The sequence below is a fragment of the Rhinichthys klamathensis genome, unplaced genomic scaffold (genome assembly GCF_029890125.1).
Source record: "Rhinichthys klamathensis goyatoka isolate OS25496 unplaced genomic scaffold, OSU_Roscu_1.1 h1tg000160l_1, whole genome shotgun sequence".
Taxonomy (NCBI): domain Eukaryota; kingdom Metazoa; phylum Chordata; class Actinopteri; order Cypriniformes; family Leuciscidae; genus Rhinichthys; species Rhinichthys klamathensis.
In genome coordinates this window covers 1,647,557-1,674,502 of record NW_026606694.1, presented here as the reverse complement: position 1 = coordinate 1,674,502, position 26,946 = coordinate 1,647,557, and the positions used below count along the sequence as shown (strand labels likewise).

At 36.0% G+C, this 26,946-nt stretch overlaps 1 protein-coding gene across 11 annotated transcripts in view; it reads left to right on the top strand.

Moving 5' to 3' along the window:
• Nucleotides 1-8,692: 8,692 nt before the first annotated feature.
• The window catches only part of dlg1a (discs large MAGUK scaffold protein 1a), a 131,970-nt gene continuing 113,716 nt past the window's right edge, over nt 8,693-26,946 (top strand). For all 11 annotated transcript variants that reach the window (XM_056258884.1, XM_056258883.1, XM_056258882.1 and 8 more), the window contains exons 1-3: nt 8,693-8,801; nt 8,983-9,114; nt 11,542-11,717. In XM_056258884.1, the coding sequence (XP_056114859.1) occupies nt 8,783-8,801; nt 8,983-9,114; nt 11,542-11,717 (327 nt within the window). In that variant the 5' untranslated portion in view covers nt 8,693-8,782. The remainder of the gene's footprint in view (nt 8,802-8,982; nt 9,115-11,541; nt 11,718-26,946) is intronic.

Genomic DNA, 26,946 nt, shown 5'->3' with positions numbered 1-26,946 from the left:
AGAAATACACATAGCTCTTTTTGTAGAAATGGCATCAAAAAATTTAGTATTAAAATATTAATATATCATATTACTGTATACTCTTAATATAACATGTTTATCAAATATGACAACTTTTTTTGCGTCAGGATATTTAATAATTTAAATGTAATATTCTGACTTCACTCACATTACATCTTCTCAATAAGACTTTCAAAGTCCTTCTGCTGCTTGGTGATGTGAAAATCCAGACGTCTCTAGTCCAGTAGAATCCATGTCAGAAAGAACTGCCTTTATTCAAAGAGCTGCTCTAAATCAGTGTTGCATCCTAACGGTTCCATTCATGCAGTGCATCATCCCAAGGCCAAGCGTCATATAGGCATCCTGGGAATTCATAATTTTGGCATGGTGCAAATTCGTATTGGTTTGTCATTTACACCTCCCTGTTTCAGGAATCCATGGGGGGGGAAAAAACAGTGAGAGTGAGCGTGTCTTTCTCTCTGTGTGAATTTCTCAGTCCAGTAAGTGATCTGGATAAACAGAGCATGAATCACAGTATCTGAGTGTGTGGGTGGGAACTCCTCTGAAACCTCTCATGCCACCTTGTGGTGTTTTAAATAACATGTTTTGACAACTGCATCGATGAGAACCAACATAAATCATTTCATATAGCAATTTATAGCAATTATAAATGTGTGAGAACTTAATTAAGAAATCACAGTCCAGCCGTAATTAAAGATAGGCTACACGTACAGATAGATTCAGATTATTTATTTCCATTTAGGATGTATACAGTACAATTCCCTCACTTGATTATTTAATAAAATATTGTATGCCAATAGGCCTATACACTCACCGGCCACTTTATTAGGTACACCTGTCCAACTGCTCGTTAACACTTAATTTCTAAGCAGCCAATCACATGGCGGCAACTCAGTGCATTTAGGCATGTAGACATGGTCAAGACAATCTCCTGCAGTTCAAACCAAGCATCAGTATGGGGAAGAAAGTTGATTTGAGTGACTTTGAACGTGGCATGATTGTTGGTGCCAGAAGGGCTGGTCTGAGTATTTCAGAAACTGCAAAAAATCTACTGTGATTTTCACGCACAACCATCTCTAGGGTTTACAGAGAATGGTCCGAAAAAGAAAAAACATCCAGTGAGCGGCAGTTCTGTGGGCGGAAATGCCTTGTTGATGCCAGAGGTCAGAGGAGAATGGCCAGACTGGTTCGAGCTGATAGAAGGGCAACAGTGACTGAAATAACCACTCGTTACAACCGAGGTATGCAGCAAAGCATTTGTGAAGCCACAACACGCACAACCTTGAGGCGGATGGGCTACAACAGCAGAAGACTCCACCGGGTACCACTCATCTCCACTACAAATAGGAAAAAGAGGCTACAATTTGCAAGAGCTCACCAAAATTGAACAGTTGAAGACTGGAAAAATGTTGCCTGGTCTGATGAGTCTCGATTTCTGTTGAGACATTCAGATGTTAGAGTCAGAATTTGGCGTAAACAGAATGAGAACATGGAACCATCATGCCTTGTTACCACTGTGCAGGCTGGTGGTGGTGGTGTAATGGTGTGGGGGATGTTTTCCTGGCACACTTTAGGCCCCTTAGTGCCAATTGGGCATCGTTTAAATGCCACGGCCTACCTGAGCATTGTTTCTGACCATGTCCATCCCTTTATGGCCACCATGTACCCATCCTCTGATGGCTACTTCCACCATGTCACAAAGCTCTAATCATTTCAAATTGGTTTCTTGAACATGACAATGAGTTCACTGTACTAAAATGGCCTCCACAGTCACCAGATCTCAACCCAATAGAGCATCTTTGGGATGTGGTGGAACGGGAGATTCGCATCATGGATGTGCAGCCGACAAATCTGCGGCAACTGTGTGATGCCATCATGTCAATATGGACCAAACTCCCTGAGGAATGCTTCCAGCACCTTGTTGAATCTATGCCACGAAGAATTGAGGCAGTTCTGAAGGCAAAAGGGGGTCCAACCCGTTACTAGCATGGGGTACCTAATAAAGTGGCCGGTGAGTGTATATAGGCTATACACAGCAATAATTTATACAATAAATAATTATAAAACATATACTATAAAAAATAATAATTTATAAGAATGTTATGCTAATTTGTTGTGCTTCTCATAAAGCCTATTATCTCCATCTAGACGTTATTTGTTGCTATACAACTGAAATCTGTGTGGCTGATTTTGTGAGAGAAGGTGCTGAACAACATCTAAGGTATTTTTAAATATTTTTTTAACTAAATCTCAATTTTTCATAGGACAATAATTTTGCAATCTCAGACACATTTCGAAATGAAAACCCAGTAGAAAATACAGATTTTGGTTTGATTTTAATAGAATGCTAAAAATATATCCATGCTAGTAAGGGTGTGCTCAGACTGTAGATATAACTATGATATAACATCATTCCAGTAAACATCACATGTGTTGGAGTCAATATTGCAAAGAGTGAAATGCAGGAATATATAATAAATGAAATTATATTTGATAACTTGTCTTAACAGACAAGTTCATAAATAAATATATACAGTACTGTGCAAAATGTTAGTATTTTCACCTTAAAAAATTGTTTTAAAACGGTGATTTATATCTTTTGCTGTATGCCAGTAGGAAATATCAGTTTAAAACCTTTTTTTGTTGTTGTTGAAAATACTAACGTGCCTAAGACTTTTGCACAGTACTGTATACAGGGAGTGACACAGTCACTTCACAAAGCCAATCCTTTTCATTATTTGTATCTTTTCAAAAGTGCTTCTGACCATCACAATTAAAACAAAACAAAAATGTCAAGAATTGCATATGAATAGTTGATCATGATTGGTCTCATATGACAACGTCTGACAAACTGACCCACACAGCACACCAACGTGTAACCCCATGTTCCTCATAGTCATCTATTCTGAGCTATGGCATAGCATTAGAAGCAACATATACAATAGAATGTAACACTAGTATGACTAACTTTAGAGTTTGGGAATAAATGTTACCTTTTAAAGAACAGGCAAAGAACTGTCCAGTTGTATAAACCTAGCCACTAAGACTGTGTTTGAGCACTTAGTCAAGGGCTAATGAGTCTTACTTTTAGGAACTTTTCAAATTATTATTTGGTATCACTTTATTTTGATGGTCCCTTTTGAACATTCTGTTGACTAGAAGTAACTTTGCAACTGCATGACTCACATTAGAGTATTAGTAGACTGTCTGCTTAATATCTGCTAACTCTTTATTGTGATGGTCCTCCAACAGACAATCTACTAAATATAAGTAACTTATAAGCAACTACATGTCAACTTATTCTAACCCTACTAACACTCTAATGAGAGTTACATGAGGGTGCAACATTATGTATAGTCAACAGAATATGTTAAAAGGACCATTAAAATAAAGTGAAACCTATTATTTTTATGTAACCGACACAAAAAGTTATGACCAGTCTTAAAGACAAATTATTTTTACCGGTAACTTGTAAGTCCAGTCTAAGCAATTTCTGCAACCTGCAGTCTGGTTTTGATCACATTTCTGATACTGCACCAATATATCCACTAGGTGTCAGTATACACACAATAATGAACAACTTAACATTGTCCCCTATTTATGCTCATCCAGCATCAGTGACCATAGGACAAGCGGTTTGGAAAACGAATGTAAGAATGAATATTGTCTCCAATATCTTCATATATTTTATTATCTTGATGTTGCAACCACTGGACATTTTTGACTGGGTATTTAAAGTTTAATTATAGTAGGCTAGACCTAACAAACACAAAGAGACCTTGCATCACGAATGAGAAAAACGTTGTTAAAATATGGAATTTTAATAGAAATACTATAGAATGGAATGTTTTCTTGAATATACAAAAACAGACCGTGTAAAACCGTATAGTATGACTTAATTTACATCTTACCAGCTTTTATATATTGAAATATTCACCTGAGCTTGTTTTCAAGTAATCACACTGCACAGTTTGGACTTAGGCCTATTGTTTACCTCACACGAACGAACTTACCTCGTTACTGAAACCAAAAGAACTCAGTGTTATTTATTCATTTTCTAATTCTAAAAACCCATAACAGGTGCAGGCATGATAGGCCTACATGATTTTATGAGAGTTTGTCAGTGCTGCTGATCTGCAGCTTAACTGCTGGATCTCAGCTTTCTCACTAATGAGATCTGCTCTGAGTGATGCAGAACTGCTGCTTAAGAAAATGAAACACAATTTTATACACATTACTGGATTATTATTATTATTCCTGTGTCAGCAATGAGGCATTTAAACCCTGCCGGCGTCATACACACCGCAATAAGTAATAAAACCTCAATAACTCTAATGGACATCGTGAGTGGACATTCTGTACTTAAATAGTCAGCATTTCGTTCAGCATATGAACAGAAGAAAGTACAAAGGAAACCAATAAAAGGAGAATGCATTTTGCATATAATTGTTTGATCATGTAGGCTATCATCATGACACTGAAAGATTTATGCATTTTCAAATGTCTAAATCTGGCATTAAGCAGACACAATGAAGGAGAAAGTCCATTGAACTGTTACAATATAAACTAATAATTTAATCAAACAAACCATTCAAATAATGTATCATTATTAACCCCATTTACACATGATAAGCCTATCTGAGAATAACAAGGTGATGTATTGTAGAACTCACATCAGATATATATCCAGAGCAGAAATCTGAAGGTGCTTCTAATGGAAGATGATTACAGGACGTGACTGGCTTTGATGGGTGTAGATTTGACTCTATTGTAGCTGTTAACAATTTGCCAATTCAAGGTCAGATGAGAAATGAGATGACAATAATCTCCTGGCATTCTTTGACTGGGATCATTAGTGTTGTGTGATTAATTACTTCAGAAATGCCAAGAATCATTTGAGCCTGCCTACAATTCAATGATACAGTCATATATGATCATTGCAATGTCTACTTTATAACAGTATTTCTCAATCAGGGGGCCGGAGTCCACTAGGGGGCCTCAGGATGATTTCAAATGATTTTTTAAATGATCTAACTTTATTAAAATGCTAAAAAACAACAACAACATAAAAATGTGTAAACTGAATGTTTCTTCCTTTTCTTTTATCTTTTTAATTTTAACAGAGATTTATTAAAAAGTCTGAAATAAAATATTTGAGGTTAATTAATATTAGTTAATTAACACATAGACGCTACCAGTTCCTGTTACTAAAAAGTTTTAAAGTATAATTAGGCTATAGTAGAACATGCTGGAAGAAATATTATAACTTAAATTAGGGGCCTATAGTCAAGAAGTTTGAGAACCACTTTATAACATTGTTATGGTTAACTTTATCATGCACTCCACTTGATGATGTGCTAATTGCTGTACTGTACATACAAAAATGAAATATGCACATTAAGATATGCTAATTATGCAGTGTGTCAAAAGTCATACTTAAATTAGGGGCATCTAATCTCTCGTAGCCAGACTTTTGACTGTCAGCATTAAGTCTGGTTCAGTTTACATCTTAATCTGGCCGGGAACCACGGACAGGAAAGGTCTTTACTTGCAACTAAGTTGTTTAAAATGTTTACTCAGTTTACCAACTAGAATAAGTTCTTCCTCACAACCCTGTGAACGCCTGTTTCAGACTGATCCCGGTTGTCATCAGCCACAATGTAAGTATATACCACGTATATATATATATAAAATTATACCGGCTCAGTTAGAGTATTTTTAAATGTGTGAAAATATATGTAGCAAGTCACAATTCATTTCCATAATTAACAGTTCATTTGTTTTAAAATCTATAGAACGAAAAAAAAAAAAATATTAAATAGTGAAACTGAACCAACATGAAATTAAACTGGGAAGTCATATTCTAAAAGCCTTCCTAATATAAATCTTATTTAGTATTTAATAAGTATCACTAATGATTTGTTTACGGCTTGTATCTTAAAATTGATGACTTGCAACTTGACTTATACTTGCCTGTCTTGACTTAGACTTGCCTGTCTTGACTTGGGACTTGAGTTAGAACTTAAATGCAAAGACTCCATACTTACTTAGAAAACAACAAGTGGGTCACACTCACACCTGTTTTTTTGTGTGTAATATCTAAAGGTCATGGAATGGACTAAAATGTATGTTCTGAATCTATGTGAATCTGAGATACATCCTTGATACATATCCATACTTTAAAATCCTCTTCGTTATTAGACAATCCACTTGATGTGTTGAGTATGAGTAATGCCCCCTGGTTTCAATATGAAGGGTTAGAAGTGCTCAGGTCCGGTTACAGCCATGCATGTCAAGACTCTTCACATGCCTCCAAAGAAAGCAGAGGGCGTGTGTGCAATTGTAATTATACATAACCACCGAAGGATGAAAGCTCTATTTATTTAAATCAACACAAAACCTAACTTTCCATAAATCATTAAGATATTGAAAGCAAATTCTATACATGCATATTAGAGGTGAACTGGGGTTTCAAGTACTATTATTAACTATATAATATCATTATTATAAGCAATATATCATATATAAGCAATGCTGTGGGAATAAGGTTCTGAGACAGAATAATACAATAGAATTTGTATATAAGAATCCATTAGGCATTAGACACAAGTCAAGCCTAGGCTTGTCAAACTGTGTGGGCGGCAGACGTATCTGTCAAAATTGTGGAAGCCCTCCTCAGACATAGTATTCAGTTGGCCTTCAATTTGTACACATTTTTCATAAATGGATCATTGTAAATCTGTGAAAATGTTCTGCTTGTACAGCCATTCATAACATAGTTTCTTTGTGTCTAAAACGCTCTGGAAAATAGCCTCTGACTCTAATGGGCGTTTGAGAAAGACACCACTGTTTTTTTGTGTGTGGCAAACTTCTCCCCACCCAAACTGTGGCAATGTGACAGCACCCTGTGACTCGTCATCCACCCTTCACAAGATTCAAATGACAAAAGCCATTTCAAAAAACAAAACAACCAACAAAAGCCAAACTTAGCCAGACTTTGTCTTTGCTGGTAACAGTGTGCCTTTCATAAGTTGCCTCATATGAAACAAACTCTGTTACAGAACTGAATGATTAAAACATATGCTAATTATTTGCACTAAACACTGAATAAATATTGATAGATAGTTGTGAAGGAATGAGCGTGTGTGACCAGTACAGTATTTTCATTGAAGTTGGCATATGTGAACATATTATTCAACTGTTATTCTGGCCGGGTTCCCATAGGGTAACACTTTACAATAAAGTTACGTTAACATTACTTAGCCTATTAGTTAACATATGAACCAATAATTAAAAATTATTTGAAAGCATTTATTAATGTAAGTTAATGTTAATTTCAACACAAAAGTTGTGTCTATGTGACTGAGCTAACATGAACAGTTGTATTTATATATATATAATGTCACAAAATTAGTAAATACTGCACTGCAACAAATCTTTTGCTCATTGTTAATGTTATTTATTGTTACTGTAATATGCAATAGGCTATTTAGTTCTATAAAGTTATTAATATATTGAAAACTTGACCAGTTAGGCCTAATATTTTTTTCTCCATCAATGAAAATAATTAGGCTACTTGTCACCAAGAAATACAAACTGTGAAATATTAAATATAATAAGAACTCTTGCACAATGCACACCACTCAAATCAACTAACTGATGTGTAATAAGTAACATGAAATCACAAAGACTCATTTTTAGTCCTGGTTGATACTCGGTAAGTAAAGCAGGATTTTGATAATTCCAGTTTGCCATTCAAGAGACTAAACCTCAATCACAGTCATTTCATTAACAGACACAATGGATTATGAGGATTGATATGATGTCACAACATTTTTACGAGATAGCTACTCTTCACCTAAATGTCAAACAAATGAGGGAAGTACAGGCTACATAACTAAAAATGTCATTGTTAGTTAAGTTTTAAAATAAATCTGAATAAAATGATATAGGCATATAGGCTACTACCACACAGCTACCTATATACTCTGAACGAGACTGATGTTCTATGGTTCTCATATCATTTCTCCAGATTTCATTACTTAAAGTGAGGATAAACTTAATAAAGACCTCGCTCTTTTACCGTCTGCTTCCTCGCAGCTGCTGAGTGAAGAAACCTGAGCGTTGATTCCTTTGAGCGCAGAGGGAAGGCAGTAGATCAGTAGATCATGTGATCTGTTTGCATATCAAGGTCGCCATTTTGCAGGAAAGTTTGGGAATTTCGGGCACACTAGAAGAAAGAGGAAGTGTTGCGTTGAAGAAGTTTCGATTACGGACGTGTGGGGATCCATGACTCCAGTCAGAAGGGAACGGGAGAGATGTATAGACGGCAACCCGTCTACGAGTGAACTTTACTTGCACTCCAACAGGGATTATTAGTATTTCTGCCAATTTTTCCACTTCCATTGCAACAGACCGGAGGGAGTTTGACCAAATATTTGTAATGCACACCGCGATTTTCTGATTTACTCCATTCATTCGTCTGCAGAAAGTTGCTATAAGTCCAGAGTTGTATGAAAGTGCCTACGGGGTCCTGCCGCCTCTGACAGCAGGTTATGAGTGAAGTGGTCGTTTATAGTTTTTTTTTATTGTATTGGCGGATTATTGATCTTTCACTCTCACATGTCACTCTGACCCAGTCAGCGATCACCGGTGATTGTTGATCGCCAAATCAAAGTGAAAGTGATCGCTCATTCATTCCAATGCTTTACAACAGTCGCCTTTTAAAACGTGTGGGACTTTGAATCTTTGAGTCTTGATCATGCCAGTGAGAAAGAAAGGTGAGGTGTCTTTAAAAATGTAACTTAGCCTATGTAAATTCCGTATAGGCAATATTTTAGTATGAGTGAAATAAATAAATCTTTTTTTTTTCTTAATCTATTTTAAACATCTTATTTTGTTCTGTTTGGCCAGTGTTTTTCAGCAGTGTTTTATAATGATTTTTTTTTATTATTTTTTTAGATGCTCAGAGGGCACTGCAGCTTCTGGAGGAATACAGAACTAAACTCAGTCAGACTGGAGACCCTCATCTCAGACTTTCAATTGAGAGAGTCATCGACATATTTCAGAGTACACTCTTCCAGGCTCTTATAGGTAAGTTGCTGTTAGAACAACCGATTTTTTTCCTTGGGGAAGTTTCTTAGCATTTTGTCTTGTGTGCTGAAATGGTGGAACAGGTTTGACTTTTTGTGTTTGACAAGTTCAGTGGTGTGTTACAGCAGCATTATTATTATTATTTTTTTAACTGCAAATAAAGGTGTTGACACAGCATTTTAAACTTGTTGTGGGAATGTTATTTTCTCAAATGACAATTAGAGAAAATTGAAAGAAGCAGGGTTTCAATACTCACGGAAAGCATTATAAAAGGGATAGCCTACACCCAGAAATGAGAATTCTGTCATCAGAATATGAGTAGCCTACCCAAACAGTTGATGGACCATCAACTATTTGGTTACTCGTATTCTTCAAAATATCATATTTTGTGTTCAGCAGAAGAAAGAAATTCATACAGGCTTGGAACAATTTGAGGATAAGTAAATGATGACATAATTTTTATTTTGTGTCAATTATCCCTTTAGGTTTTAGAAAAATCATGGGCATTTTGGGTTTTGCTTGGTTGTTTTTGTAGGTATATATTAAAGTATTTTTTAGACCTTATCCAGTAATTACAAGGTATGGACAAGTGATTGAAATGGATGAGTAATGTGTTTTTCAAAAAGTGTCTTGGATTATATTTGCTGGTAATAGACTAAACAATGTTTTGTGTTTAATCATTTCAAGTAATTTGTCTAATTTTCGTCAATTTGGGAAAATCTTTTGAGTTTCGCTTTTAAGCTGGATCTTTTGGGAGTTTATGTAATTAAGATAAAATGGAAGATGAAATTAGGTGATAAGCACTGTTACAAAGTCCAACGGAACATATCCGGAAATAACTATGAAATAATAACTTGAAATGTTTTTGTATATTTGTTTTATACTGCCTGCTCTGTGCACAGTGTTAGTGTGCATCTTCAAAAGGTTCTGGTGAGATATTTGACAAATGGATTTTTGCATTTGCATGGCCTACCCTATTGTAATTTAGAACATCTTTAGCCTATATGCCCACACTGACTTGACAAATCAAAGCACAGCACAGCGGCATACTTAAATCCCTCAATACTTAATTAAGAAGCATTTGAAATGCATCATTACTCTATTTGGTTTCCAGTTATGCACTAAAACCTCAGTGGGTTACAACTCAGTGCATTCTTATTACCATTATGTTTCCATGATTTGAACTCCTCATTTTGCTCTCATTTCTGAACTCTCATTCAACCATAAAGAGTATTTGTGTTTCATGGTGTTCTTATTAGTCCAGCGTATTATTAGTCCATCTAGTCTGTGTTTTAGGCTGAAAACATCTATAAGGACTCAACCGTATCTCTGAAAAACCAAAAGAATGTTAATTAAAAAAAAATTATTTGATCAGAATCTCATGCCACTGCACACAGAAATCCTTAGTGTGTTTCTTGCATGTCGGCTGCTATGTGTGTGGGAAGACATGGTGTGCAGTGCAGCCTACTTTTACAGAAATGTAAAGATGAATTCAGTTTACATTTTCAAATAAATTCTGTACCTCTGTGTTGAAGGCAGCATAATGGTCAATGGATGGCTCCTTTTTTGGTGTAGCTAGCCACATATATATATATATTAGGGCTGTCAAATGATTAATCACGATTAATCACATCCAAAATAAAAGTTTTTTTTACATAAAAAAACAGTGCACTGTGGGTGCACTGTGTATAATTATTTTGTATATATATAAATACACACACATGCATGTATATTTAAGAAAAAAATATTATTTATATATAATATATTTATATATAATATAAATTATATATAAATCTATATACAGTATATACATGAAAATATTTCTTAAATATATACAAGCATGTGTGTGTATTTATATATATAAAATAATTATACACAGTGCACCCACATATATTATGTAAAAAAAACTTTTATTTTGGGTGTGATTAATCACGATTAATCATTTGACAGCCCTAATATATATATATATATTTTTTTTTTTACCATTTATTAGCAGTAATGACACTTGACACTGAAATACATCTTTGGTGTAGATAGCGATAGTCTGTAGCCATTTATCCATGATGAATTTATCCAAAGCGACTTACAATGCTATACTATACTTATTACAATACAATACTTAAACTCAGTAATATTTGTACTTTTTGTATTCTAATAAATTAACTAATTTTACCTGGACATGTCTCCCTGTATCCCTTTATTAATGTAAAACACATTATTTGATAAATTTCCATTGCGCCCCTAAAGTCTTTTAGTGCGCATGCATGTATGGATGTCTCTGAATTTTTTTTATAAATTTGTTCTAGTAATGTGGAATCTGTATTTTCATGAAAGTTTGATTCTGTGAATATTTATAGGGATTATAGCTGTATTGGTGGCTGGCTATATAATCTCATGTACTTCATTATAACCTGTTAATTCTTTCAGATATCCAGGAATTTTATGAAGTGAGCCTCCAGGATAATGAGGATAAGCCCATAGAGCCATCAAGCCTTAAAACCAGAGAACCTTTTCCTCCTGTTAACGAATGGAATCTCTCTGGCCCTCCCAGTACCACTGGACCAACAGAAACTCTGCCCAACATCTGTCCTCAAAGCGAAGAGGTAAGCAGAATATTATGTTGTAATAAATGCTTCATAGAAGAGCATGTTTGCTGTATGCAGTACATGTATCTTGAATATTGTTATTGATTTTCTGCATGCAGAGTAATTGCTGCCAATTATGACACCTTTGTTGTTGCTGAAACGGACAAGAATAAATGGTTTTATTCTTGTGAAAGTAGTTGTTATTCATTCAATGATTCATTTAAAAATAGTGATTCATTCTGAATGAAGCAGTACTTCTTGTTGCTCATATAAACGCAATGGTTGATCCTCCTTCAGGTTTGTAGACCATTTTCATTGGAGGATCAAAAATAGACAAGGTAACTGGCATTGTTGTCTAAAATTTATTGGAAAAGCAGGATGATTGTGAGTGTTATATTGCTTATAGAACTTGGATTGTGGTTGGTTGGTATCTGTATTTGTAGAGTAGTGCTATGTAAGATCATTCAGAGACCCATCATAATGTTTTTTTTTTTTTTAAATCATGGTAATGATTCAGCTCTGGTGAACCTACTTCAGAACCTCCAGTATTTGTTAAACTTGTGCTTAAAAGGAAAGTGAGGATGTAATGCCCCTTAATCAATGCATAATTTGGAACATGTGAAGTTTTTAACCTTTGACTAAACTGTTTGCAGTTTAAATGTGTTACTTTAAAATAGTACATAGGAGTTCTGTGACTAAGTGCAGAATATTTAGAGTTACCTTGTTATTTAATAATGTTAATTTCTCATTTAAATTGTATAAGGTTGCTCACATTTTCGAGAGTGGGTAGACTTTCTTTCTGTTGGGATTGGAAGCGATCTGCCACACTTTGGATAGAAAGTGTTTTAACAATGCACAGCAGTCTCATTTAGACTCAAATGAATCATATGAGTGTTTGAATGTAGATAATTTCATGTTTCCACTGGCAGTCTGGCACAGAGGATGTGCTTCTAGCTTTGTGGTGTTTTATTTTTTCCTACAAACCTCTGTCTCTCCACAATGATTGACAGCATGTAAGAAACTGTAATTGGGTCTAACATAACCTTTTCAAATATTTTTGTATTTAACTATAGCTTTCTGGATATATTTATGGAACTATGGTTTCAAATGACTGCACTCTTAAGCTTTTAGTAAGGGCAGCAGTAGCTTTAGAAACGTGAAGAAAAGCTCCCCCAAAAATGCTGTTTGATTAAATGAATATTATATAGGCTTACTAAATTGATCAAGAAAAAACAGCTTGAAGGACTGCTGTAAGGATCGGTTATTATCGACCAGTTTGCACTATTTGTCCAAAGGCCTGTTCACACCAAGGACAAGAACTATAAACATAACGATAAAGATAGTTCTAAAAATCATTCTCAATATTAAAGAATAGCTGAGTTCTTACCACAGCTAAAATGATAACGGCACAGATAAACAATATCGTTGACAACGATTTTATCCAGCTGATCCATAAAAACCTTTGACAGCCAATCAGAATCCATCCTGTTGTAATGAGCTTGAGCATTTAAAGTGATGGGCAAGCAAGCGCTGAGAATAAACAGAACCATAGGTATTGTTCTTGGTGTGAATATAGGCCTATGCTAATCAGTTAACCTTTTTCTGCCCCCCATGCATTAAACTTATTTATTGGTATTTAGGCAAAACACTAATTTATTAATCATATTACTTTTATTGTAAATTTTGGTTTTGTAAATTAAAGTTTGTATCTCCTTTGAAAAAGATAAAACCATTTAACATTTATATGAGAACCGTAGCATTCTTCTAGATACTTCTATGTATGTAGGCATATATATAGGCTATATATATAAAAATGCCTATAATCTTCAAAAAGTTTTAATTGGGAAATTAATACCTTTTTTTACAGATTGATTGTATCTCAGTATAGCACGATTAATCACAAACTTGGTTTGGTTAGTAACAGGAATGGTGCAGAATTAATTGAACTTTTACATCATTTCGTTGCTGTTTGCGCGTCACCTCAAACATTTAGTGATTTTTATTTTTTTCGGCTCTCCCTCATATTTAATTGCAAAACATGAAGTCCACTGATGCTGAAACAGCAGAGTGAGGGCAGAGGCGTTTTAATGCTCGCGGTTACCCACACAGTGACGTGCTGTTGGAGCGCGTGTGTCCAGAGGTGAGAGGAGCACATTATGCTGGCCGGTCTCCCCGCGGTGCTCTTATCAAGTCTGAATGCGCGTCAATATGAGTGCAGGCGTCCTCCTCCTCAGCATCCCGGCACACAGCTGAAAAGAAACATGAGGTGATGCAATCTTGACTTCTCTGGGTATATGGATGCGTACGTTTGCTCAACTGAGAGTAAGTTCATGTCGCGCGCACAATTCATTTATGCATAAGCATGCGCATATTTTAGCGACAGGATTAGAGCAGCTGCGATGAGATGCTGAGAGGTCGCGCTCTGAAGAATGGACTGTTTATGTATTGTTAGCACAAAGGTAAGAAGGCACCTGGAGTATTTTGTTTTTTAAATATATAGTTTATTATAATGTAACCGTGGCTGTAGGATTAAGATGGACAGATGTGAAACTTTTAATACTTATTACAGTACTATGGCTAGGAGCTTTACTGATGGTATGTTTATTTGTTATACATGAATCACATATTTGCTTCAAATGAGCATTCACAAAGTTCTGTCTATCGGTCTAATATTTGTTCAGTTTAATAAGAAAAACATTCTGCAAAAGGTGACCAAACTGTCAAGTTACACCTGCATTTTAACTAAAGTGACTAAACTAAAGTTTTGAGAGCCGCTTAGATTAGGGCTGTATGAACAAAGCTGTTGTCATTCATATTTATGACAAACGTATGGCATGGGGTGCATGCTTTGCAGATCATCTTTGCTGTCAATCACTTGTGTTAGGGCTTTTTCAGCATCTCCTAGATTACGAAAAAATGGTGGTGTGGTTGAATCAAAACTCCTTTTGAGTGATTGCATGGAGGAGAAAGAACTGGGAAAAAACTAGACCATATTTTTTTGGCTGCACATCTGAGAGCATGAAATCAGCTGGAGCTGCCTGACAATTTGAATTAGAAATTAGAATTAAAAAATTGAATCAGTAAAGATGCATTACGAAGTGTTGATGTTTATTATTATCTTACTATTGGCTTTACTGAAGGCTAATGTGAGTTTGAGATGGGGTGTGTGCTGCTGTATACATACAGGACAATATTTCTTTCTGTCCTTCCAGGCAAAGATGGCTATGTATATATATGTGTGTGTGTGTGTGTGTGTATATGTATATGTATATATATATATATATATATATATATAGATATATATAATTTTCATATAATATTATATATATATATATATATATATATATATATATATATATATATATATATATATAAACAAACAATATTTAGGGACGAGGGCTCCCATTTCAGTGTGGCACAAATGTCTGTCACTCTAGAATTAGGTTAATTTCAGGGTGTTCTTAGGGTGCTTGAATATGAGTACTCTTGAGTGGTTGGAATTTGTAAAAGGTGTTTGAAAGATAAAGCTGTTTTCATAATTTAATGCCAATTATGATCACTCATACCATAACAGCATGTTGAAGTGTTTTAAAAACCCAGGCATCTGGAATTACTGAAAGAAATTAGCATAATGAGATCATAATCTACTGGTTTTTATCCATTACCAGAATTTATTCAACTGGCTAAGTGTGTTTAAACAGAGAGTCCTCTAGAATTCAAGAGTTATCGCAGGTTTGCAAGTAAAGAGGATGTTTGCAGAGCGTGGAACAGTTGCAATGTCTGAACACAGGCATGCACTTGAAATATGCTAAACTTAGGGTTATGTAATGTGCTGCTTTAGAGATGCTTTTTCTATCTGGAGTGCGTTATATTTGTCTGGAGTGGCAAAAGCATGAACATCTGTGCTGCTGCAAATGTGCAGCCATGACCAACCCTGGGGGCAAATCACCCAGGGCTCTCCTTTAAAATCTAGCATGCTTGAACTGTCTTCCATAGACTTTCCTATGTTCTCATACAAACAAATGACCAGTTATAGATTTCCGGTACTTATTTACCAAGGGAGTTATGAGTTGAATTTCTGATTTGATCATTTTGCATGTCTTAATTAAGGCGAGAGTTATTTTCTAGATAAATCATGACATTTAAAATTTAGTGCATGTTTTTTTTAACAAGAATGTCATTGGGTGTGCAGTGTATGTAAGTGTTTTTAGTATGTATTTTAGTCTCGCTTTTTACTGAGTGGTTTGCCATTTTCAAGAACCTCTCTTTGAAGAACATAATAAGCATGGTTTGCAGAGAGTGGCACACTGTCAGTTTTATGTGACTGGTGTGGATGTGACTAAAATATAATAATAATAATAATAATAATAAACCTTATTTTATAAAGCGCCTTTAAAAGCAACTTCTCAAAGCGCTGTACAGAATAAGCAATACAAAGCTTATAAAATATGTCAGGTGCTCCTGATTTCAATCTTATAAAAGATAGTCAATTAGCTTTTTTTCTTTTCAGGTGCTGCTGATTAATTAAAAGGGCAGTCATTTATACTTTTCATCATTCCTCCCCCCATTTATAATTAGTCAAGGTGCCTTGCACCAAAACATAGATTAGTTCTGCATGACCATTGTTCTCCTTTGTCTTGACTCTGGTCTTTAAAGGGTTAGTTCACCCAAAAATGAAAATTCTGTCAGTAATTACTCCCCCTCATGTTGTTCCAACCCCGTAAGACTTTCGTTCATCTTCGGAACACAAATTAAAGGTGCTCTAAGCAATGGCACGCGTTTTTTAGGCAAAAACATTTTTTGTCACATACAGCAAACATCTCCTCACTATCCGCTGGCTGCCTGTCCCCTGAACACACTGTAAAGAAACGCGATCTCTGTAGACAGCCCAGGCTCCACAAACAGCAACAAAAACAAACTGCGGCTGCGGCGACCCGCTCCCCGAAACATAACAAACTGTTCCAGCCTAAGACCGACAAGAAGGGTTTGGGGGTGTGGTTTGGGGGGTTAGTGTGCGGATGAGGAGGAGGGAGGGTCTAGCTAGCCTCCGTTTTGTTTGACAATAGTTCGAGCGTCAACAAGAAGTGACGTCACCCAGGATTGCTTAGAGAACCTTTAAGATATTTTTGATTAAATCTGAGAGCTGGATCATTCCTCCATAGGCTTCTTAAGGGATCGAAACTGGCCGGCCCAAAAGTTATGAAAGACATAGTTAAAATAGTCCGAGTGACTACAGTGGCTCAATCTTAAGTTTATCAAGCGTTGAGAATACTTTTTGTGTGCAAAAAAAAAAAAAAAAAAAAAAAGAAGACTTTATTCAACTACTCATTTCCTTCCCTGTGGGCCTTGAGATTTCACGTAGTGAAACTGCGCAAAGCTTCTGTGTTGTACGTGGTCAGTGATCCAGGTCTCAGATTTAATAAAAAATATCTTAATTTGTGTTCCGAAGATGAACGAAAGTCTTACGGGGTTGGAACAACATGAGGGTGTGTAATTACTGACAGAATTTTTATTTTTGGGTGAACTAACCCTTTAACTAAAATATTAAGTATTTTGCCCCAAGATTTTTTTTCGTTGGAGGTGGGAGAAAAACCTGATGTAGTCAGTCGTTGTTAAAAAAAAAAAAAAGGTTCCAAAAGGGGGTTTTCACAGTGATGCCATAGAATAACCAATTTGGGTTCCTAAAATAAATGTTTCATAAAAGAACATTTTTTTTCTTACTTTGAAAAACATTTTAATAATCCAAATAATCTTTTCATTCCCTCCCTCAAATGAACTATAGTATACACTAATAGGGAACAGTGAATGATAGGGGATATGGGATAGAGTATATGGTACGATTTCGGATACAGCCTAGAAGTCAAGAGTATCACACTGAGCATTTACAATGTTGCGAGCACCTGTAACCCCTCTACAGTCCCTGACAAAAGTCTTGTCGCTTGTGTACAAATTGACCTGAAGTGCCGCTGAAATATATTTCTAATCAAGATTTTTTTACAAGAAATGGCTCATTTTAATCCCAACAGCTTTTGTAATAATGTTTCAGTGCAAAACGAAACTGTCAAAAAGCATTCTAATATTCACAGCTTGGTAAAGCCCATTGAGTCAATCTTTGCAAAGACATAAGTGTTGTCGCCTTGTCATATGAGCTTCACCTGTGACGAATAATGGATCAATTAGGTCTCAGGTGTGTATAAAAACAACCCAAGTACACTAGACCTTCACATCAACTGCAACTAGACCTTTGCAAACATGCCTAAGATTCACCCTGAGACTAAAGTTTTGATTATCAAGAGGCTGAAGACCAGATCCACTGCTGATGTGGCAGACACCTTCAATGTGTCTCAGCGTCAAGTACAGAGGATAAAAAACATCTGAAGACACTCGAGACATTTTTGACAAGCCCAGGTCAGGCAGACCCCGCAAGACAACTGCTCGAGAAGACCGTTTGTTGGCTCGAAAATCCAAGCCCAGCCCATTTTCCACTGCAGCAGAGCTCCACGAGACCTGGTCACCTGAGGGTCCCTGTGTCAACCAGAACAGTTTGTCGGATTCTGTCTCGAAATGGCCTCCATGGTCGAATCAGTGCCCAGAAGCCAGCACTAAACAAAAGACAATTGAAAAACCGTGTAGCATTTGCCAAGGCCCACAGCCTGCTAAAAGGATGGATGCTGGAAAAGTGGAAGGTGGATTTTTCAGATGAATCTTCTGTTGAATTACACCACAGTCGCCGCAAATATTGCAGGAGACCTACTGGAGTCTGCATGGATCCGAGATTCACCCAGAAAACAGTGAAGATTGGTGGCGGAAAAATCATGGTCTGGGGTTACATCCAGTATGGGGGTGTGCAACATCAATAGTATAAAATACCAAGAAATCTTAGCTACCTCTTATATTCCCAACCATAAAAGAGGCCAAACTCTGCAGCAGGATGGTGCTCCATCGCATAGTTCCATCTCCACATCACAGTTCCTCAAGGCGAAGAAGATCAAGATGCTCCAGGATTGGCCAGCCCAGTCACCAGACATGAACATCATTGAGCATATGTGGGGTAGGATGAAAGAGGAAGCATGGAAGACGAAACCAAAGAATATTGATGAACTCTGGGAGGCATGCAAGACTGTTTTATTTGCTATTCCTGATGACTTCATCAATAAATTGAATGAATCCTTGCCAAACCGCATGGATGCAGTCCTTCAAGCTCATGGAAGTCATACAAGATATTAAATTTGGATCTCACAGCACCACTACTTAATTTGCTGGCATATTTTTGTATTTGCAGTAAATTTGTTCAATTTCTGTATAGGCGACAAAACTTTTGTCTTGCCAAAATTTGACCTTTCTGTCTTGTTTAAATGATAAATATTTTTTCAGTGTAACTAATTTATTTCAGTGCATTAAACATCATTTGGGAGGGTTTTAGCTTTTCATATGAGCTATTTCTAACACCAATTGATTAATTAAAAGTCAGGTTAATAGCAGGTGTTTCTACAAAATAGATAAGCGACAAGACTTTTGTCAGGGACTGTATATTCGAAATTTCTATTCTAACCCTTTAACCTGTTTGTGATCAGATCATTTTAAGCTGCTAAACTCCGGGAAAGTTTTCAGTCCAATGATACAGTAAGCAATTTCATTCAAACAATCAGAGATGGCAGAGAGAATATAGACTTACTTTGTATTTCCAATGAATTATACATTCCAGTACATTTAGCTTTAAACACGAGCTCTGTCATATTCTGTGATATTCGAGCTCCCACGAATCGTGCTGTGTGAAATACAGACTAAACTGAACATCAAAACATCCCATCGCTGTATGGCCAGATGATACACAAACTGCTGTTCTTGGCTGGATAACTTTACTAGGGAGATGCTGTTTTTCTTTTTGATGGTTAGGTAAAGACAATTATGGTGACATATATGAGTCGAACAGTAAGCATGTGTGAGCCTGTTATAATGATGTGCAAACCAACAATGTATGTGTGCTCTCGACGCACTGATCGCACATTGTATTTATGCACAGACACATTTTAGTATACATTCACGTTGTTTCCATACATATTCAGGATAATGTTTTGATTTTCCATGTGTATGTTGCTCTGTTTAGTAATTCTGAATTGATCCGTGCTGTAGTGGGTATGCAGTCAGGTCAAGGCGGTTAGTTTAGGTATAGTTTTTTTTGGGACGTGTTCATGTGGTCATGTTCGGTATCGCAACTATATATATATATATATATATATATATATATATATATATATATATATATATATATATATATAATATTATTATTATTATTAATAAATTATTTTATTATTATTTATATATATATTTTTTTGTAATCAATTATACAGACTCCTCCTATCATTTGGTGTCCTTTTGGAGTCTCCAAGTGTCCTTTTTTGGGAAGACAAATATTTACCTTGAAAAGTTTTTTTTGTTAGTTTTTTTTACCCAGAAAATAGTTTAGCAAAAATCACCCTTCAATCTGATGATTTACTTTGCTGAATATAGAAAATAAGAAAATAAACATGGTAAACAAGATAAATGGTTTATGCTAAATTTCACGATAAGTGAGTGATTATTCACGATTAATCGCATTTAATTGTTATTTAAAAATTTGCATCTGTATTGATACCCTATATATGCAGTGTATGTATGTGTAGTATGTATATGTATATACAGTTGGGGAAAATTTTAATTGATCCCCTGCTGATTTTGTAAGTTTGCCCACTTACAAAGAAATGAAGGCCCTGGTCTATAATTTTTATAACAGGTAGAGACAGAATATCAATGAAAACATCCAGAAAAACACATTATATAAAGATTGCTAATTGATTAGCATATGGCGTTTTCAGTAAGAATGTCTACATAGTAAACAAAAAAACAAAAAACTTTTATTTTAAACTCTTATCATCATCATCTTGTTGGCTTGATGCCTAACTGATTAAATCAACCTTTTTTTGACAAACTATAATTCTATTCTATTTTAAGCTAATGTTATCCATCAACAAATTCCTGAAATAGTTGTGAACCTGCACAAATGTAATTTTTATGGATAACCATCAAAACTCACATTATCCTGGGATTTGTGGATTTTGAGAGGTTCTCTCTCAGGGCTCTGGCTGGGTTTATTTGTGTTTTTTGGTTTTCAAGATTGCGTTTTGCAGATGTGTTTTTGAATTTTCAGTCAATGATATCCTACTATCTAAAGAACAACAACTTTTTGGAACATTTCTGGAACTTTTTAAAGATTTTATTCAAGCTGCGATTTAATAAACTTCAGTAGCTTAGTATGTGTTCAGAGATGTTCTTATGTTCTTAGTGGTCTTCCAGACCTACTTAGGGGGTCTTAAGAGTGCTGTTGACAAACCTTTCTTAACTTGTATAGTATACTCATTTACAATAAATAAATAGGACTTTGTGATACAAATTAAATGTATGAAGTTACAGTTTTTGAGTTCTATGCTTTATTATTGTGCCTATAAGTTGTTAGAGAAAAATGTCAGCCTTGGCTCACCCTTTAAGCTCTAAGTAGCTTAGCATTTATCCCTTAATTGTCTTTGGAAAGACCTATTTTTGACTGTGAGAATTTGATCTTTGTCTTGGTGAGCTGAAATACACTTGCTACAAGAGTAAGTTGTGGAAGTGTTAATGAGCAGTTGCTTTACTCGAGGTCATTGCGTGGTGTAATTCGTTGAAGACTGGAGAGGACGTCCCCGACTAAATGGAGGATTCAGATGAGGGACAGAATGTAAAGTATCTTGCTTTTAAAATAATTGCTCGTGTGTTATGATGTTGTTATTTTTTTTTTGTCTTTGAGTGCCGTTTATAGAGATAAATATAGCTTGGTTATCCTGTTTTGTATTTTCGTTTGGACCATGTAAATGTGGATGTTGTGTACTGTATAGGCTATGTGAAACGAAGAGATTTAAAGACTCTTTGGACATTCAAAGACGTGGGTCCATTTTATATAATGTAATATATTTCTTGGGGTCCATTTCAAATATGGGCTATATATATACTGTACAAAGGAAGCAACTATTGTACAAATCTTGTTGTTGAGAATTGTATCTTATTACACTTATGTCTAACTGTGAATTAAAACTAACTGACTATGGGAATATTAGTGATTTTTCCAGAAATGTGGGTAAGTGGCACCATGAGGAGGAAGTGATGTTGCTGTTTATTCCAGTTTGAAGCTCTGTGTCTCGTTCTTCTGAATGTAGGTCTCTTTAGAAGTATGATCAGAGGTTTTACACGAATCCTGCCTCTAACAGCCTATTTCTTTCAGCAGGAAAGACTGCCAGCTGAAAATATAGCACAAACTGATATTCTTATAAGTTGTGCATTTGCATTCTCAAACACAAGTGTATTCTGTGTTTATTGAATGTTAAAGATTGTCCTCATAACTAATGCTATATCTCCTGAAAAATTTATGAAGCGTCTGACTGACTAGTGGTGTTCTGACCTGAATATGAAAATTTGGCAGTGGTTTGTTGTGGTTAAGCGACTGTCGCTGTGGTTGAACTGAGATTTTCATACAGTGTGGTTGTAATGCTGTGGTGATGTCAGAGGTCAGCGAGGTGATGTGCGTGTGTCGGTGTCTAGAGCTTCTGGGGTGAAAGCAGGTGGGAGCCGGCGGGCGCTGTGTGTGAGTTCTGCACTCACACTTTCACGCTTAATGAGTCACTTCCCATTCACTTCCACTGGATTTGTCACTGCCCCCACATACACACATTAGTGCTGAATGCTGTTGCTAAAAAAAATAGAATTTTCAGCTTAAAAAAAAAAAAAAAAGGGTGAATGTGATCATCCAGCATTTGCGTTCTCTGACTCCATCTCACTCTTGTGACCACATGCGGTACTCTGTGTCCCCATTCTGGCTCTCTCTCTTTCTCTCTCTGTCTTTATTGTACGCTGTGTCGAGCTTGCCGAGTGGGTGACGACGCGTATGGGGAGATCTAGTCTGGTGCAGTGAGACCCCCAGCTGTTATGTCTTGACTATCATGCTGTTGGCTGTCTGCCTGAATTTGGACAGAGGAAGCACTATTTGTTGCTCTTGTGGAACACTATTTCCAGAAACATAGTAGACGTATAGTGTTGGTCAACACTATGGCCACAAACACTATGGCCATAAAACCGCTAGACACAAACTGCATCTGATTTATGGTATTGTACACTATCGTTCAAAAGTTTGGGGTCAGTATGATTTTTTTGAAAGAAAGAATTATTACTTATTACAATAAGAACTTATTATAATAAGAATTATTCAGCGAGAATGCATTTAGTTGATCGTAAGTGTCAGTAAAGCCTTACATTGTTACTATTGTTTTCTTTATTTCAAATAAATGCTGTTCTTTTCAACTTTCTATTCATTAAAGAATCTTGTATAAAAAAAAAAATCACGTTTTCCACAAAAAATATTAAGCAGCACAATTGTTTTTGTAACATTTATGATAAAAATAAATGGTTCTTAATCACCAAATCAGCATTTTAGAATGATTTCTGAAGGATCATGTGACACTGAAGATTCAATGAAGAGTAATGGCTAAATAGATTCTGAAAATGCAAATTTGCCGTAACAGGAATAATTACATTTTAAAACGTGTTAATTGTAATAACATTTTGGCAATTTTACTGTTTTTAAAAATACTGGATGTTTTTCAGGAACATTAAAAAATCTTACCGACTTAAACTTTTGAATGCTAGTGTATGTACTGAATTCGGTGAAGAACTTGTTTCTTGGCCATGGGTGAAGTGCATTCTTTAAGTATGGAGGTATAAATGCATACCTGTTGTTATGAACGGTTCAGTCAGCCTCTTTGAATTGAGTCCAACCACTGATCCCAAAATGATTCTAATGTCTGAAAACACTTAAAATGATTGCTAATCAAACACGGAAGAGTACTCATTTAATGTCATCCAAACTTTTGAAACTATTCTACATGAGATGTTGTATAAGCATACTAACTTAGCATACTGATTAGCCTGTTAGCTTAGCCTAACCCCTACACAAATGTTCATTTATACATAGTTTTGTTTTTTGTACATCATATATGTTTTTGTTTGATCTGGCAAACCCCTGTGGTCCTAGGTGGACTCAACGGACAGACTGAATTTTCTATGACACCGGACATCAGTGTTCCCAACTTAGAGACTTTTCAAACCATTTTAATGGCTTTTTTAAGTGTCATTTTTAAGAGTGATTATTTGAATGATAAATCACAGCACAGCCATTGTCCTTATTTTATGTCTATAGTGGTTTTGTCAGACAATATCTCTGGATTTTAGTGCAGAGCAGGAGCTTTTCAAAAAAAAGCTCAGGGACAAGTGGATTTTTTGAAGGGACAAGCCTAATTAAAGCGTCAATAACAAAAAAAAATAACTAGGGAATCACTAAACCGAGAGAATGATTCTGATTTTATTACATTTATTTTAAAGCTGCAGTCCGTAGCTTTTTTTAAGTTAAAAATAATCCAAAATAATTATATTAAAAACAACTTATTCTGCCAGTGGTCAAAACTATCTGCTTGCCATAGCTAGATTCAAAACGGTTAGCTTGTAATAATGATTTTAATTCCAGTGGTACTGGTGGGTTTCCGCGGGAAATTCGAGCATGTCTTTGCGTCATTACGTCACACCCGTACACATAAAGAAGGAGTTTCGGCTAACCGGCTATACTGCGCGTGACGAGATGTTTAGATGTATAGGCTTTTCTCGCAGCACTTTACATAATTAAACTTATGGCATCCAGAAAGATCCAAACAACAATCATCAGTGTTAACTGGATATTCAGCAGTTATAAAACCCAAAAGACTTCGTACTTCGGATTTAAGGTGGCTAGAGAAAGAAAAAAAGAAACCGTCTCATGCGAACACAAGGATTTAAACATCGGCGGGGCTTTTGAAAAGTGCGTGAACTCCGTGTTTTGAAGGGGTTCAAAACGGAAGAAGAGACGGCTTTTTTCTGCTGAACAAGTAAGTTAAGACATTTCAATAGTTCAATCGTGTAATAGTACATTTTCTTAATTCACACAGTTATGGAGTTTCCTTTGTTGTGCCTTTCTCGTTTTGCTATTATGGAGAATATGAATTCTGAACTACACAGGTAACCATAAAACACATTAAATTTAACATTAGTCACGCAATGCTGATGTTGTTAACATGAACAATTTGAGAACAAAGTAGGCTATAATTTGCACGGTTGCTGTAAATCGCGTTGATTAAATCTAACGAAGCTTATCATGTCGAATGCTTTTCCCCCCTTAGTTGGTCAGAACAAAAATGGATTTTACTTACTTGTTCAGAAGACATTTTCTTATGAAAATTCTTATGTTGGTCAAACTTTCAAAAAGTGAATCTGTGATTCTGTATGACAGTATCCACACAGCGCGGTGACTGACAGCACCACTCGCCTCAAAGCACTGTGTTCATCCGCGCTGTTTCATGCCGATTTACAACCCACGTAAAGATAATAATTCCGCGAATCACTGCAGTTACAGATTTCGAACAGAGAGATGGCGACAAAGAGGAAAAGCTACGGACTGCAGCTTTAAGTTGTGATCGATAGTGGATAATAAATGTATTACTGACGGTAACAAGGTTGCTCTGTTGAGGCTCGCGCAGCCTCTCGAGGAGAAATCTAAACAAATGACTGCATCGCACACACACAACTCGGTTAACAACGTACTGCCTATAGAAATTCAAAATGTGGAGTTTTTATATTTTTAACATATGATAGTTAAGCAACCTCTCACAACGAGTGCTGTTTTCCCGAATACCATCATGATTGAAAATGTGACATTTATTTAATCCAACAGTTCAATAAACAGTTAGAACAAAAACAGTCAATATTGCATCTAAAATGTAAGTGACTTAATTTTATTTCAGCAACGGAAATAGTTCCAAACAAAGATCACCGCAGAACCATAGCGCATCTCACAGCAACACTCAACCGTGTTTTTTTCATTACTGAATTATTCAGCGTTTTGAACGAATCGGTTGAGTCAAATATTCAATGACCCATTCATAAGCATCTGTCCCTTTAAAGGTGCCTATATTACATTATGCAGATTTAAATATATCAAAGCTGATTGAACACTGATGAGAATATTGCTTCAGAATTAATTCTATTTATATAAAAAAAAAAAAAAAAAAATCCGGACAAGCAACTTTTTTAGTAAATGACAGATTTACTTAGCACATGAAAAGGCTTAATTTCGAGCCCTGTACAGTATGTTTTTATAGCGCATGTAAATCTGAAAATGTGATTTCTTATGTCATATCCCTTTAAATTTTGAACTTGGACTTGGTGAAATCAATCAGGTTCTATTACACCTAAAGTAAGAACAAGTCATGTCCAGATGAAGTTGTACTCTGCTGGACCAGAGACAGGAAAAAGACACACAACTGTGTAGTCTGTGTTGTGCTATTGCTGTACTCTTATATTTTAACTCCAGTGGAGTTGACAAGGCAGCACAGGCAATCTAATGAGACCCCTGCGGTGGAGCTGGAGGCGGCTACCCACCCCTGAGTGTGACCCCGCCGGTCTGAGACGAATAAATTACCTGTCGGTGTGTGAGTATGTAGAGTAAGACTGTCAGCTTGTTTTATGCTGCTGGCCATTGTACATTGCATATTTTAAGCATCACCACAGTCCTTGAAGTCACTCTCAGGGGACTTTACACAAAATCTCCTGAAATACAGCTGCACAGGGGTGATGTACAGAGTTGCCAAGTCCGCTTATATGCGAATGGGCTTGTTTTTAGAAATGCACCACTTCTGTTCACAGATTGCTTTATTTGCCCACTTGAATGCACAAGAGAAAGCGTTTATCTGTTGTTGTGGCAGACCCGACCCCCCCAAAACCAGGGGTCGCTTATTTTGTGCTTCCTTTTCTAGACTGGGTCACGTATTTTGGGCTTGTTTTTTCAGACCAGGTCGCTTATTGTACTGTGCTAAGACTGATTTACATTACTGCAATTTATATATGAGTATACATTACACAGCTTGGGGTATTTTACATCACAATGCTGTGTGTTTGGGGCAGGAGTCAGGACTACATGATTGTGATAGAAGACGAGAGTTTAGAAGAAAGGGTGGACTGAGTGTTGAGGGAACCATGTTGTGGTGTTCAAAAGTTTGGGCTCAGTAAAAAAATAATGGTTTCACTTTCCACTCAAATATTAAGCAGCTTAACTGGCAATATTGGTTTAATAATAATAAAGAAATGTTTCTTGAGCACCAAA